Source organism: Neopsephotus bourkii, unplaced genomic scaffold, assembly GCF_033783945.1.
Source record: "Neopsephotus bourkii isolate Nb327-2 ecotype Australia unplaced genomic scaffold, CSIRO-AGI_Nbou_v1 NB_668, whole genome shotgun sequence".
NCBI classification, from domain to species: domain Eukaryota; kingdom Metazoa; phylum Chordata; class Aves; order Psittaciformes; family Psittacidae; genus Neopsephotus; species Neopsephotus bourkii.
The window spans coordinates 788520-804436 of NW_026901167.1; the positions used below are offsets into that span (position 1 = coordinate 788520).

At 43.2% G+C, this 15917-nt stretch overlaps 1 protein-coding gene across 1 annotated transcript in view; it reads left to right on the forward strand.

Annotated features, from left to right (window-relative positions):
* MAP7D3 (MAP7 domain containing 3) overlaps positions 1-15917 on the forward strand; it is a 43336-nt gene that overhangs the window by 22488 nt on the left and 4931 nt on the right. The window contains exons 7-17 of the mRNA XM_061353212.1: positions 297-398; positions 2350-2448; positions 3190-3288; positions 4342-4467; positions 6507-6652; positions 7417-7547; positions 8093-8337; positions 12686-12821; positions 13884-14064; positions 15324-15428; positions 15689-15742. Of these exons, the coding sequence (XP_061209196.1) occupies positions 297-398; positions 2350-2448; positions 3190-3288; positions 4342-4467; positions 6507-6652; positions 7417-7547; positions 8093-8337; positions 12686-12821; positions 13884-14064; positions 15324-15428; positions 15689-15742 (1424 nt within the window). The remainder of the gene's footprint in view (positions 1-296; positions 399-2349; positions 2449-3189; positions 3289-4341; positions 4468-6506; positions 6653-7416; positions 7548-8092; positions 8338-12685; positions 12822-13883; positions 14065-15323; positions 15429-15688; positions 15743-15917) is intronic.

Genomic DNA, 15917 nt, shown 5'->3' on the forward strand with positions numbered 1-15917 from the left:
CTGGTAACAACACACAATCTCAGTAGCTTTTGCCTTTATATCTTAGGAGCACAGGGTTTAAGATTTATATTTAATACATATGTACAAAACCCTGGCATGCCTCCTCTGAAATGTCTTTTCTGTGCCCGTTACAACTGGCCCTGCTTGGATCAAAACACATAACGTGTGCTTCTCCTTAAGCAAAAGTGGAACTGGCTTTCAGGATGTGATACTTCCCCAGTGAGCTCCCAGCAACGTGTGAAAGGCTCTTCCTGACGTATGAAGCTCAATGCTAAAGCAAGCACTTGTTCACACAGCCAGCAAGCGGTCTACCTCCACAGCAAACCTCAAACAGGCAGAAGCTGTCATGGATAAACGCTTGTCATCATCCGCAGCGCTTTTAAACGCTTCTCATCAAAGTAAGTGCTTCTCTGGCTCCTGGTGGCAGGGGAGCTGCCGTTGGGGAGGAGGCAGGAGGTGGAGTGATGCTCCTCTTCCTCCCTTGCTGTGTAACTCACTCCATGTCTTGATCTCAAATGCGTTCCATGCAGTTTGTTAATCCAGCTTGAGGGCTTTGACCCAGTTGATGTGAATCTCTGGTAAAGGAGAAGAGCAACGGTAAAGACTCCTGGCTTTTTCTTTTTCTATCTGGAATCGTTTTACTAGAGTCAAATTCGGGTGAAATATTGATCCACGAATCATTTCACATCATCTTTAGGGGTTTGCATGCCTCAAATCACACCCTGAAATCTCAGCAGAAGAGAAATAGTACACAACTGAAGTTTGCTGCCCTCTGTTAGACAGCTTCAGTCATTTGATTGCCCGGGGGACGTTAAAAATCAGCTTGGGTTTGACATCTTTCTCTTGCACCAGTCCTGTACTCTGTAGACACACACTTTCGTACTACACTTGTACCTTAACCAAAGAGGATGCAGGAAAACCCCTGATGCCTATGGAAGTGTTTTGGGTGAGAGATTGTTTTGTTGTGACCTGGAGCTCTAGCATGCCTATAGCTGTAGCATGCAGCTCTGACACCATTCCTTAGCCCAATGAGTGTAATCTCATATTGACTGTTAGTGCACACCCCTGCTCACAAGCATTCTGGGTGGGTTACTGTGTGCCAGTGACTACCAAGGAATAGAAATGGCCTGGAAGGCATCTATTTCTTTACTTTTATTGGAGCTTTTGTACTCTAGAGATCATTTACCAATTTCTGTGATTTCCAGCCTCATTTTGAATTGCAGCTTCAGGGTGGATGAAGCTCATGTTTAAAACAGCACCACACAATTAAACAGGGATGTGGAGAATGAGAGCTCTGGTTTACCTACCCTGTACGTGTGTGTGTCCTCTCTGCCTTCTCCCCTGTGCTCATCTCAGTACATTCTATAAATCATGGCAATTTGCTTTCTCCAGATAAAACCCCAAAGAAATTAGGAAACACAAGGAATTGCCCTAGTCTACTTATTAAGAAAGCTAAAGACTATTTATATGAGCACATACCAGTTTGGTTTAGCCTAAGATTTCCTTATGGGGATTCTTCCCAATGTTTCATCCATATCCCAGATGCTTTTGGTTTTATTTCTCCAAAATGATGCAGAGCATTATCAAGCTAAGTGATGTTTAATACAAAACCAGGTTCACGTAGGTCTGTGCTGCAGTGTTCTGCCCATCTGCAGCCTTGAATCCAATGAGGTGTGCTGGAAGAATCCCTGCCATGGCCACAGCTCACAGTGATTTTGCTGGTTCATGCTGGAAGCTGATGCAGCATTAAAACTTGTCCTACTCAGTAGGCCTGGTAGGGAAATCAGTGACTATATCTATACTGGCAAGGGCTCTGAGTCACTGGTTTTGATTTCAAATGATATTTATATATCCTGTGTCTGCAGGGTTCAGCTCTGAGTATGAGTCAGAAACAGGGCTGTAAAATACAGATGAAGCTGCTAACAAAGTCACTAATGATGAACTAATTGGGATTGCCTTCAGATTTACTTGAAATCCTTTGAATCCTTATTTGCTTTGGAGGAAAAAATCCCGGGTGGCCTGAAAGACAAGCTAGTTGCACAGGACTTCAACTGGTCCACATGGTCAGGATGTAGGGGTCATTTAGATCACCCCACAAGTTAGAGTGATTCTGGCACTGAAGAAAATATGGCTGGTTGGTAAAAGATGGCTGAAATCAGATAACAGAAGATTCACTCTCAGAATGAATGCTTTATGTAGAGTAATTCTTCCCCTGTCCAGTTTTCCTGCTTCTGAAGGATTCATACTACAAAGTGATTTAATGACTCTGTTTCTTAGGGAAGTGGGGCAGGTGCTGGAGGGGACTTCTGGGCTTTTCAACATGCTTAATAAATGCACTTTCACTTCCAGGTACCACAAAGAGAAGTGCCTCATTAAACAGACTGAATAACAAAGTTCCTTCACATTCCCAGCAGTCAGCACTCAAAGGTGCACAGGTGGAACAGAAAGGTGCTAGAAACCAGTTTGTTTTGAGAATTGGGAGGCAGTAAATGGGATATTTGATGGTTTTGATATTTGAGGTCTTCCAAAACCTAAAGGGGTTCCAGGAGAGCTGGAGAGGGGCTTTGGACCCTTTTGTAGGGACAGGGCAAGGGGAATGGCTTGAACCTGGCCGAGGGGAGACTGAGCTGAGCTCTTAGGCAGAAGCTCTTCCCTGTGAGGGTGCTGAGGCGCTGGCACAGGGTGCCCAGAGAAGCTGTGGCTGCCCCATCCCTGGCAGTGCTCAAGGCCAGGTTGGACACAGGGGCTTGGAGCAAGCTGCTCCAGTGGAAGGGGTCCCTGCCCGTGGCAGGGGTTGGGACTGAGGCTGTAAGTTCTCTTCCAACACAGACCAGTCTGGGATTCTCTAACTTTAAACCATGTCCCAGTTTCATTGTAAGTGGTTTTACTCAGGTTTTCATTGCTCTGCATGTAGCCTGTGCACTGTGGCATAAATATTGTTATGCACATTGCAGTGCCAGATACTGGGTAACTGTGTCTATAAAGCAGCATTATTCCTCTGGAGAGTGGAAGGGTGGGGGGAGAGTAGACACATGGTAGGCAAACCATTTAACTCGTGAGAAAGCAGTGGTTCATAATGCTAGAGCAGTGGGTTTAGACTGGCAAAAGCAAAGGATTGGAATGGTAGTTTAGAGAATCGTATATCTAAATGTCTTGTTACAAATAATCTTCCTTACGCTTGGTCTCTAGGAGGAACAGACAAGAAGAGGAGCACATCTTTGAATAGAGTGAATAGTAAACCCCAGTCCTCTCCAGAACTAGAAAAAGTGAAAAAGGAAGAAAAACCAGGTGGTTGTTTCCTAAAGCTGACTACTTCTTCTTAAAGGCATTCACAGTAAAGTTTGGATAGGTTACCTTTCACTGCCTTCCTTGGTTCTTACGTTTTTAGGACTCTTTAATGGGTTTTTAGTTACCCAGTGGTGAAGATAGAATTGTCAATGGTAAAGGATAAGTTTCTCCCTTTGGACCAAAGACTTTGTTAACTGACACTGTTAAGCAGATAGCAAAATGTCTTCTGCTTGAGAGAGATGTATCTGAAAGCTGATAGGTTTAAATATAAGAGTAAAGATGTCACTGCTGGGTACACTTCTTAGTTAAGTCTTACCTTTGCTTTTAAGCTCTCTTTCATTATTCAGTTTAAAAGCAACTTCTCTGTCCCGGCTGCTGGTGTAAACTTTATGCATGCACGTGAAGGAAGAAACCTGTTCTCACTTCAGTCTCCTTTGGTCTGTGTATTCCTCACTAGGTTACGGATAACCTCTCTTCTAGGAACTCTTCCTAAAGCTGAAGATTAGCAACTTTTCTAACTTGTTTTTACCTTTGGGTTAACAATTCTGAAACCTTCCTTTCAGCAGCCCTTGCCAGCAGTGGAAATGAAACTCTGCTTTAGAATCTTTCCTGTATGGGAGGGTGATGGGTGCTGTCTGTGTGAATCTGTGTGTGCAAACAATGCCTGGCTATAGCCATGCACTTTGACTTGCAAGTCTACTGTTCATGATGCCAGAGCAGCCTTTCCTGCCATTCAGAGCATATAGCTCTGAAAAGCTAGGTCAGAAACTTCTTGTGCTTTGACTGACATCAGCATTCACCTCTGTTGTACACATGTCAGTCTTTGCACGCTGGTGTTAAGCAAGCCAAGGACAAGAAGTGCAACATAAGTTTGCAGCGTTTAACCCTCCTGTGCTTTCAGTTTGGATTTCCCTCTCCATGACTTCAGTATTTTCCTTCCAAACCTGTTATGATTTGCAGCGATGCTCACAGCCTTCCTTTGCTTTGTACTGCTTGTCTTTTTCATTATATGATTTCATGTTGGATCCTTTTTGATTTGTTCCCATCATTTAGCTCGTCGCTCCCAGCTCAGTCCTCTGGATAGTAGCGTACTCAGTCGCCTCCTCGCCCCTACACAGGCCTCTTTAGCTAGGAGTAAAAGTGCTGCTACATTATCGGCTGATGGACAGGATCCCTCAGGTAACAGGAGGGCAGCAAAGCCTCAAAGTCCTATGCAGTTGAAAGAACTTGCATGATAGCTGCTAACCGTGCTACACCTCAGTGTGAATCAGACACTTAATACATGGTTATGTGTAATACAACTTACCCAAGGTTTTCTTTGGTCAGTATAATAACCAATTCATATGCTATGTTGTATGGTTAGGTTACAAAGCCACAGAGTAATACTGGCTTTAAAACTCCAGTGCCAGTTTAACTGATCTGCAGAGAACCAGATGCTGGTGTTGGGTTTGGGTTTTTAGCTGACTTTAGTGCTTGGGTGTAGTCTCAGGTGAATCTGAGACATCCTGGTCAGACATCAGTGCTAAGAAATGAAAGGGGGGGGAAAACCCAAGCAAGTGTATCATTTCAAAGGAGGCTCCAAGGAATAAGGGCAAAGCCTAAATTTATTTGGGTTGAGAAACTCTTGTAGGAGGATGACAAAGAGGTTATCTTAACAGAGAGCCTGGCTTCACTCAGGCTGACTGTCGAAGCAGAGGTATACTAGCAGAAGATACTATAGGTATCATAGAGAAGCCCTTGTTGGCTCAGGCAATTTTATAGTGGTCCAGACTGAGCTGATAAGCCCACCCTGTGGCTCAACTTAATACTAACACAGGAATTTCCCTTGTGGGCAAGCCCTAGCTGCATCCCACATGTCTGATAATTGTTACTGGTTGCAATAATGCCCCAGTAAATGCATACCTGGAACCAATGTGGAGTCCTTTCTCCTCTCTTACCTTACAACTTGCATTCCAGTTTTGCTTGTTTCCTCTGAAGTATGTTACTCCCTCTTGATTTTTGGTCTTCTGCCACTTGACTTGTCCCTGGTACCAACAAGGACCGTTTCTGCACTGCTCCCCTTGTGTAATCATCAGTTTTTCATGTACGGGTTTGTGGTCAGTGGTCATGGTTTTGCACACCCATCTCTGTGCCACTTTTATTTTACCATGAATAGTTCAGTTTATGTCATGTGGGGAAATCCCATCTTGTTCACTGTTACTGACAGCATGTGACTTACTCACTTTTGCTGAATTAAAGATCACTTTCATGGTTTCATCAGTTTACATAAAGGCACTTTCTTCATTTCAGTAGAAAGTACCTGTGCTTTAGCACAAGCTCTGCACACACAGAATGCATTTATTGCACAAATGCTATACATATAAAAATAAAATGTTTTTTTCCAAATTACAGAATTAAATGCTGCATCTGTCACAACTTACTCAGGCTGTAGAAAACTCCAGTCTCTATTTTTACATCTATGTATGCTTATCTATGTCATGCTAGTGAAAAAGCAACTAAAAGGTACAGTTGCCTTCAATGTCTTATGTGTGAAGATTCTTCAGGTAGGAAAGGTACTTTAGTTTAATGGTTGATATTTTCTTCTCAGTAGGTTTCTTTTACACCACCTATTTTGATTTGTTAACTTGGATAAAGGGCACACACATAGATAGTGATAAAGGGATCAGAGAGGGAAAGTAGGACAGTGTTGCACAAACGCTTATTTCACAAGGAAGGGTTGTAAAGTAATGCCCAGATTCCTAATGTAATGCTGCCTTATCACACTGATTTACTCAAGCATTTACTCATTAGAAGGAAGATTTCCTCTTTGAGTGAGGGAAACCTGCTTCACATTTGAACCTGTCATGAAGAACTCATAAAGAAGGAATGCTAAGCCCTTAAAACAGAAGTATTTGTGATTAGATGCAGCCTGACTAAGATTAAACACTGGTGTATACAAATTCAGGCAAGTTTTGGAAAAGCATTTTATTTTTATCTACTCCAGACTGCTGCTTTCAGAATGGTTTGGTTCTTGGTGCTGTTGCTTCCAAAGTACTAATTGTGTGGTGGCGGTATCTGTGTCTGTGACCCGTTGCAATGTGCGCTGCTTGTGGTGTTTCTCTGTATGGTTTCTAACACACACATTCTTTCTTTCTCTCTTTCTCCCTCTTCCTTTTCTCCTGTTCTCATGCTGTGCACTTGGTTCTCGTTTTGTCTTGTCAAATTCCTAACTTTTATAGAATCTCACCTCTGTCCTCGTTCAGCTTCAGCCAGTTCCATCAGTTCCCCAGTCCCAGCTCCTAAAGTGCCCGTGCGTAGTCGTAGCATCGACAGATTGAAGTCCTCTGTATCTTCATCTGATGCAAGTTCACCAGATTCAACCCAGGTTTGTTGAAAATCCACAGGAATTAGGTTTGTATTAATCAGGAGGGGGGAAAACAGCTCAAGATTGGCTCCTGTTTCAGTACTTTGTTTGCTTACTGAAATGTTTGGTAGCATTTGAGAGAGCTGGGCTGGGTCAGCCTGGAGAAGAGAAGGCTCCTTAAGGGAAGACCGTAGAGCAGCTTCAGTGGCAGCCCTAAAAGGGCTACGGGAAACCTGGAGAGGGGCTTGGGACAAGGGCCTGTAGGGACAGGCCAAGGGGAATGGCTTGAACCTGCCCGAGGGGAGACTGAGCTGAGCTCTTAGGCAGAAGCTCTTCCCTGTGAGGGTGCTGAGGCGCTGGCACAGGGTGCCCAGAGAAGCTGTGGCTGCCCCATCCCTGGCAGTGCTCAAGGCCAGGTTGGACACAGGGGCTTGGAGCAAGCTGCTCCAGTGGAAGGGGTCCCTGCCTGTGGCAGGGGTTGGAGCTGGAGCTGTAAGATCTTTTCCAATGCAACCCAGTCTGGGATTGTGTGACTTAAAGGAACCACAGTATTGAAGTCAAGTTGGGATTTTCTGGTCCTTGATCTCTTTGGTATCCTAAAGCATACTGTTTGCTGCTTATGGCTCCCAGAGTTTAATTAAAATGTTGACTGGGTCTTGTCTGTTGGGACACAAAGAAAATGTAAAGTGCATCTTGTTGAGAAGTTACGTGGGTTTGGGGGTAGCAACTCCTCCATACTGTGCTCTAGAGAGTGAGCATTGTTTTGTTTTGATGTGTCACCTTAGAAATCAGAGACAGACAAACCAACCCCTGGTTCTGGTTTAAGACGCCCTCCCTCACCGTCTGTGTCTGCCCGAAGAAGATCCCCCTCTCCTGCTAACCTGGTGAAGCGTCCTCCATCACCTTCTACAGTTAGGTATGCATCCAGGTTAAATATCTCCTTTTATTCAGAACAAAGGAAGGCTGCTTCCTGTCTCAAGACAGATGTGCAGTTAGAATGTGGATGACCAATGCCGCCTTATACAACCTAAGCACCTCATTTTTGGTCTGATTTCTCTTTTCTGCAGTCGGGCTGCAGCTCTTACTTGAACCTTTGTCTCTTCCGTGCAGACACTGTGCACCCAGTTTTCTGTCCAGTATGTGCAATGGGAAACGTGTGAGCTTCTGAATAGACTCATCTGCCTCTATCAGTGTAGAAAGGTTCTATGGAGTGGAATCACAGGGTGATGTGGAGTTAAACAGACATCAGGGCTTGCAAACCTGATTTGATCTTGGCCCATGAATATTGAGTCTGGGTGCCCAGGGTATTTTGGAATCCTGTGTTTGTGGTTTATGAGGAAAGTACCAGTGGTTTATGTATGGATGTACATTTAGAAGTGAGGTAGGTGATGTAAACTAGCCAAAGTAGACTTCTGGCCTCAGCTGTGGGTTAGCCCTGGACAGTACGGCTTATTTCAACAGGCAGAAGACTCGTCCACCTTCCCCTGGCGTGTCGAAACAGAGGCCACCCTCTCCTAGTCCAGTCTCTAAATCAGCACCCGTCCAACGTCCACCTCTCACACCTGGTGTCATGAGCATTACCAAAAAGAAGACTGAAGCAGAGAGCAAACCAAAGGATAAGAGCACAGAAGGAACAGGACAAGAGCAAGGTGTTTCACCAGCCGTGGACAGGGATGCAGTAGCAACTAGCACAAAGACCAAAGAAGGTGAGTGTTTCTCCATGACTGACACCTTATTCAAGACATCTTCACTGTGGGCTAGGACTGGTGAAATCATTTGTTTGTGAGGCAGAGCACTGGAGGGAAGGATGCTTTAAGCAGAAGCTGTTCATTGCTAATTATACAATAGTTTTATGTGGTTGACATTTGGGTGTGGGTTTTAGTGCAGTAGTTGGAGTACTTGGAGACTGAAGGCAGGAGCTTTCAATGTTACTGCTTGCACTGTAATCTTAAGGAAAGCAGAAATCCTGTTTGCCTTTTGGACTTCAGCTACACTGGCTGAGGGATCCCCTAGCTTAGGTTTGCAAAGTCAGTGGTTTAACTATGCAAAGGTCCGGTTGGTAGTTGTTAAAATTGCTTGTGTAGAGGACCTGCTTGGAGGAGAAATCAGCTACTGGTGCATGATGGGCTCAGAGCTGGTTCTCACAAAGCTACAAGGCTGCCTCAGTCTTGGTTCCTATAATCATTGCTGCCTCAGGAAACAGTGGCCAGTTCACAGGTCACACAGAGATTATCATGGTAGGTTAAGGAGAGACATACTCCAGATAAGCAATTAGTTTCTTAGTCCTCTTCATCATGACAAGTAAGCACAGCCTCTGTCCCTTTTACTGGAAGAATGTCATCTACTATCTCCAGAACAGAATCTGGGAGAGCCTTCTGATGAGGTTTCTCTTTGGAGAACTTAGGGGAGACTTAAGAGGAAAAGGAGGGAATCTCTGGACTGTAAGTTACAGCCAGTGGGCAGTACTGGGGGTGGAAATCCTTCAGACAGCAGGTAAGTGGGAACACATGCTTGCTGCATGTTACTGCATGTACATTCCTGTTGTGCGTTCCTCTGCTACTGCAGTTGTCTGTTATTTCTGAGGCTCTTCCTGACACTGCTCAGGATGTGAAGTGGTGTTAGTCAGCTGAAGAACTCATTTATGGTACAGTTCTTTGAGCATGTGTTCGTCTAGAAGGAAGCCTGGATGTCATAGCCCAATGTGGATGTCTGTATGAAGTTGCACATCTGTCTTCAGTGTCACATCACTTATCTTTGCAGTCAGACTGTTCATCCTTCAGTGTGCTCCGTTGACTGTGATAAATGTCTTGCATGCCTCAGAGGGGGCAACATCAGTTGTGATCTATGTCATTGGTTGGTTGAAACCTCCATAACAATATGTCCTATTTCTGTAACTTCCAGTTGTTCTGGAACAAGAACGCCCGTCCTTGTTCCTTGGATGCCCCACCTTGTCTCCTCTACACTGACTTCTGGAACTGTACTAACCCAGTTTATCTGTTTCTATTTTATTGCTAATCCTCAAGCTACTCATCTTGGTAGTGATTCATACTGGGGCTGGCAAAGCTCTTTTTCTTTGACACACAGAAGATAAGGAAATAGTGGGCATGTTCTTCAACATAGAGATGATTTCATTATCTCTTTGAATGCTTTGGTACACTGAAATATTGCCAAGTGAGGCAAAAATCTTTGTTCTTTAAAAGTTCTTTCAATTTTCAAGCCAATTCTCATTTAACACCTCTATGCAGGCAGTTTACCCTGTGGGTTGGTGCAATACCATATTCCAGGCAGCTTCTGAAGTCAGAGTACATCGGTGAATGGCATGTGGCAAATCAGTCTCTAGGTGCTGTAGGTTCCACCTGATTTCAGCTTTGTGCACTTGTACCTTCATACCATCTCTTCACCTTCAAACTGAACTTGATTGCTTGTTGCTGACAGACAGCAATCAAGTCTGTGTCTTGGGTTTTGTGTCTTCCAACTGAAATATGCTGTTCTGCAGTAAAACACTTCTTATTTTTCAGTGACTTGGAGCAGTTGTCACTTCTGGCACAGCCTTTCGCAGCTTCTCTCAGAGTTAAAAGGCTTGTTTCAACTTAAAGCATAAGAAGTGCTCCTTCATGAGCTCTCACCTTATGCATGATGATAGGTAATAAACTATCATGGAGCCTCGCTTTTTTTTGTATTGGGGTAGTGAAGGTTTTGGAATATGATTCCTAGATTAATTGTGAATACATGACTTGACTTGAAATGTGTTGGAATCTTCTCTCCGTCCAGTTAATAGGACATTTCACAGTTGTTCTGAGACATTTCTCTTGCCTGCTTCCCTCTCTCTGCTTCCATCACTAAAAGGTCTTTTGAGAAAGACAGTTCTGATTGGGAGTAACTGGGAGCCAGGGAAATAGAGCTGAGTATAAAATGCTTAAGGCATGATAGCAATTATATGGGGAAGTCCCATGTCCTGCCCTGTGGAAACAGACTGTACAAGGGGTGCTTAGAAATGAAAGCACTATTGAAGTAACCATATGGAAAACATCCATAGAGCTTCAAAAGTCAACATGCAGTGGGAAGGTTCCCCATAGACTTGAGGTCTCCTACCCTTTCTTTTGTCTTTATGCCCCCTGTTCTTTCCATATCCAAGGTGTTCTGAATAGTTGTGACTAATTTTCTTCTGTCGTTTTCAATACCAGGTATTTCAAGCTATCATTATCATGTTATAACCCTGTAACTTAAAAGCCTAAAACCTTTATTGAACATTGAGTTGTCTTATTTAGGTTCAGTTTTGAGGAGGGGGAAAATAGATTAAACCTGACATTTAAAATGTCAGCCAATTTTGATACAGCTGAGATTGCAGCAGTGTTAAACCAGGACTGCTGTGTTGGTTCCTGTGTAAGTGCACTGTAGAAGATGACCTCTGCTGTAAAAAGTGACTTGTCCAAACTGGCAAGACACTCAAGTGGTAGAGGAGGAGAGAGGCAGCTTGATTTCTCCATGGTTATACTGACAACACTGAATAAAACCTCTCTTTAAATAACAGTGGAAGGTGCAGAACATGGGAAGAAAAGCACATGCAAGTCCTGAGTAGGCAGATCTTGCTAATGGTTCTTATAACTGGCCCTTCCTGGTCAGGGAGGAGGACCAGGACCCCTTTTGGCTGAGTTCAGGTTTGGAGCTCTTGTGGCTGATTCCTGTTTGCACCAACATGACCGTATTTTTGCCCAAATCAGAATGTGTGTTCTGGGGAGGTGCTGATTTTTCAGCATTGGATAAATCTAAATGGTAGAAAACAGCTCTGCGACTGCACTCCTTTAGTGCTGGACTGCTTTTCTTAGGGCTGCAGGAGGGATGTTCAGGCACAAAACACTGCTGGGATTCAGCCACTGAGGGTTTACTCTGTAATAATGCCCTACAGCTGCAGGCAGTGATCACGTGTCTGTGGGGCTTAAGCAGCTTTTCAGGTATTAAAGTTCCTAATGATGGCATTGTGTTTTGAATGATTTGCCTTGAGGTCAGAAGCAAAATAACTGATCAAACCCTGATGTCATTGTTCATTAAATTACCTTAACTTGAAGGCTTTGTAAGTGTTAAGCAAACACACATGTGCTGGTTGGTGAGATATTGAAAAGAACCAAGGCAAGTCTTCACTAACATTGTGATGCTGTTGCTCTACTGACAGCAAAAGCTAATTCTCTGGGCATTCAGATGAGTTCTTAAGACACATTACAAACAGTAATAGAGTTTGTACAGTAAACACTTTCTGGAGGGTGGGAATAACTGATAAAAATCAGAGTTCCTTCAATATATATTGAGAGCCACTAATGGCAAAAGTGTGTGTTTATTGTTTTCTTAATGTTAATTTATAACAGTATCTTTGATGTTCAGACACCGTAATACCAGGCAGGACGCGATGAAACAGAAACTGCAGGCCTGGCCAAATAGCTGCTAACCTGGTGGTTGGAGCTGTTTCAATCTCCATGTGAATTGGGAATTGATTTGTTGCTCAAATGTGTAGAGCTATAGTATCACTGAAGTCATTAGTGTGTGCCTTTAGGGCCGGATAAAATGGTGATTATTTGCACCCTAAGATACTCTGAATATAAAGACGTGAATGATAATGTTATGGAACCAGAGAAGAAAATAATTTGCTCATGTGTGTTCATTTTTATTAGAAGGCAGTTAAGTGCATTTCCTAATGCAGTATTTTCTTCAGTTTTCTTTAAAGGTTTTAAGGGTTACAGAATAAATGTGTCTCTTCAAAAACATGTTTTAAGTACTGTAGTATTTGGAGAATAACTGTATCATCTGGAAAATGGCTGGATCAGTGGAGTTGAAATGAGGTGTTGTTACGTGAGTGTCAGTGAGATACTGTGGTTCTGTATCTCTTTAGGACTCCTCTTGGCTCTTGTGGGCCTTAGATATAGAGTATACTCACTGAGTGATGAGCACTGATTGAAAAGATAAGTGAAGTGGCCAAAAGAAAGATCTCATCTCACAGTGTTAGCATCTTAATTGTATGTTTCTGAGGCTTTTTTTACCAGCAGTTTCTCTTCACCTTTGCAGAATCCAGTAGCAAAACAGTAGCAGGGACCACCACAGCTGAAGAAGCTGCTAAAATCTTGGCAGAGAAACGGCGTCTGGCACGGGAGCAAAGAGAGCGTGAAGACCAAGAAAGAGTTCAGAGACAGGAAGAGGAAAGGTAATCATTCAGGAGAAGGAAGGGATGCTTTCAGTGCTGGGCTGTAGTTGGAATGGACATTCCAGCTGTGTGTTTTCTAAGCTTTAATTCAAGTTTCTATAAGCCTTCATGCAGTTCCTGAAGCAGACAGAGCACTGTTGGAGGTAGGGCAGGTTGCTGTGCGTATAGTTAATCTGTATCTCAGTATACATGTAATGCATAGGCCCTGTGCAAATCACTGCTGCTTTTTCCTTCCAGGCACCGGTGGTGCCTTTATTTCAAAACTAGAATGTGCTTTTTACACCACTGATGTTTGTTTTGTTTGCATTTGTCTTGAAGTAGTCAACCTCTCTGCATTAAACTTCCCTTTGATGGACTCGGGCAGAGGTTTGATGTACATTAAATCTCATATTAGTGATCCAAAACCTCAATCAGAAATGTTGCAGCCAGGTAATTCAAGATGATAAATCAGTGGGTATTTGGCTCACTGCATTGAAGTTGTTAAAGAGCAATTTTTGACTTTGTGCTGACTAACCTTATTCCAGATCAAGAGTCACCAGTCAGTGCATCTGTGAACAAGGTGGAACGTCAGGTTTTGTCTGTGTTTCACTCATGGGTATAAAGCTGTCATAAACTTGCATGTAGTCTGCTATGGATGTTGTATCAGATATGTCTGTGACCAGGCATTCCTCTCTGGAATTCAGGCTGTAGAAGAAACTGTCTTTCAGGACATCCAACTAAATTTGTGTTTGGCAGTGATTAAAAGCTTCATTCATGTCATGGGTACTGGTGGTATTTATTAAATAGTCATTGCTTAATCCAGTTCTCAGTCAGACTTCTGTTATGGGAGCAACCTTGACTTCATCAGCATTTATGTATTCAGAGATAGTTTCTTCCAGTTTATTCTGCTTTCTCCTTTGGTCTGAATGGTGGCATTTGTAAATCCGCACCAGCAAGTATCCCTGTGCAGGTATTTAGTGATTGGGTAACTTAGAACTGTTTTGCTTTCCTGTTCTCTCACGTGCATGCACACTTTCCAAGAGATAAATACCCCCTTGGTAACCTGTATCTTGGGAACCCTAGAATCAGAGAAGAAGAAATGGCCAAGAGAGCAACCGAGGAAAAAGCACGAAGGGAGGAGGAGCTGCGCAAGCAGGAGGAAGAGAAGAGACTGGCTAATGAGGAACAACAGAGACAAGCGGAAGAGGAGAGGATCCGCCAAGAGCAGGAAGAGCAGGAGAAACTTGCAGAGCTCCAGCACCAGGTCTGCTTATCTGTAGGCTCCAGCTGTGCTCCTCACACAAGCTGCTGATGCATTTTCGAGGGGGTTGCCTTTGATTCTCTTTCACAGAACAGCTTTGACACATCTCCTGTCAGGAATGTTGTAAAGCAAAGTTCATCCTGTCTGAGATGGATTTGAGAATGTCTTGAAGTCATTTCCATCCTCTAGACTATATGATCTGATTTATATTTCTTTCAGCATTTCATAAATTCAAGCATGGGGCAGAAGCAGGTATTATTTGGGAAGGGGTTCTAGCCATGTGGGATGCTATTTAGTGCACACATACTATTTGTACTAAGCCCACTTCACCAGCTTACTGCTGTGGATTACAAGGAGGTTATCTGTCTGGAAAGTCATCTGGCTTGCTCCATTCCTTCAAAAGAAAGATGGGTGGTGTTTCCAAGTCTGCTTTTCCTGTTGCTGAATAGTCTTCCACAACTAATATCTTTACTAACTTCTAACTGAAGGAAGCTGGTTTACAGCAAGTGGGCTTTCTTTAAATACGATGAATGTTGAAAATTAAAGCAGTTTTACAATGAAATTCTTTGTATTTCAAGAGCTCTGTGGCATTGACATTTGTCTAAACATTTCTTTAAAAGCTTGTGTTTAAGTTTATAACAATTATCCAGTGTTAACTATGCTTCTGTCTTTCTGACCATACTGGAACAGATTTTCCTGTGTAGAAGGAACAGAAGATGCTCAGCACCAAGTATCTTGGTAGCAATACCTGACTGCCAAGAATTTTAAGTTTGTTTTGCCACATTTAGGGTTTAATCACTGTCCTGTTACTTTATAAATTATCCTTCTCAGGCAGATCATAGAATGGTTTGAGTTGGAAATGACCTTAAGATCATCCAGTTCCAACCTGCTGCCATGGGCAGGGACACCTCACACTAGACCGTGTTGCCCAAGGCTCTGTCCTGCCTGGCCTTGAGCACTTGGACACAAATCTTCCTCCTGCAGCATAGTTGGAAACCTGAGTAGCTCAACAGCAGTCAGAACATTTGCATACTCATAATACAGCCATGCCCATAATGTTCCTGTTCAGATGAGTTTCTGAATGTCATAGTAATATCACTGTTTCAGGGCAGTGGCTGGGTAATTGGCATTTAGCTCCAGTGTATGGGAGTATTAAATAGAGATTGTCTGATATCCTGTCTCTGTTGAACTAGAATCTCTGGTTTTGACTCTTGGGAGCGAGCTGTGCATTGGGTGCTCTCATCTTTTTGCTTTATTTTCAGAGAGAAGAAGCTGAAGCAAAAGCTCAAGAAGAGGCTGAAAGACAAAGGCTGGAAAGAGAGAGAATTATGCAGCAAAATATGCAGGAAAGGCTTGAAAGGAAAAAGGTACGACTGCTTTGAAAGCACAGAGAGCTTCCTCAGCCTGAAGTGGTGGCTGAGGTGTTAAAGTGAATTTAAATAGAAGTCGGGTGGGCTTGTTAAAAAAGCCAGCTCTGGCTTGTGAGCTTTAAAAAGGGGGAATAAAGTAGTAAATGTATGAACTAGTAAATGTATGAAATAGGAAAGTGCATGATTGAAACCTGAACCCTGAATGCTGAAATCTAAAGCTCTCTGTGTCATTGTGAATCTTTTCCTTCTTTTAACAGAGAATCGAAGAAATAATGAAAAGAACACGAAAATCAGATCAAAATGAATCCAAGGTACTTCCCAGAGAAGGCTTTGCCTTGTACCCTGCCTTGCTTTCTTACCTTTACCCTAACTGGCTTCCATGTGAAGTGCAAAGTCCAGGTGCACCAAAATGACTTTTCAGTAGCCTCCCATTGCACACATTCTTCTGCTTTGCTTGTTCTGTCCAAGTCTTTGCATTTTTGTTTA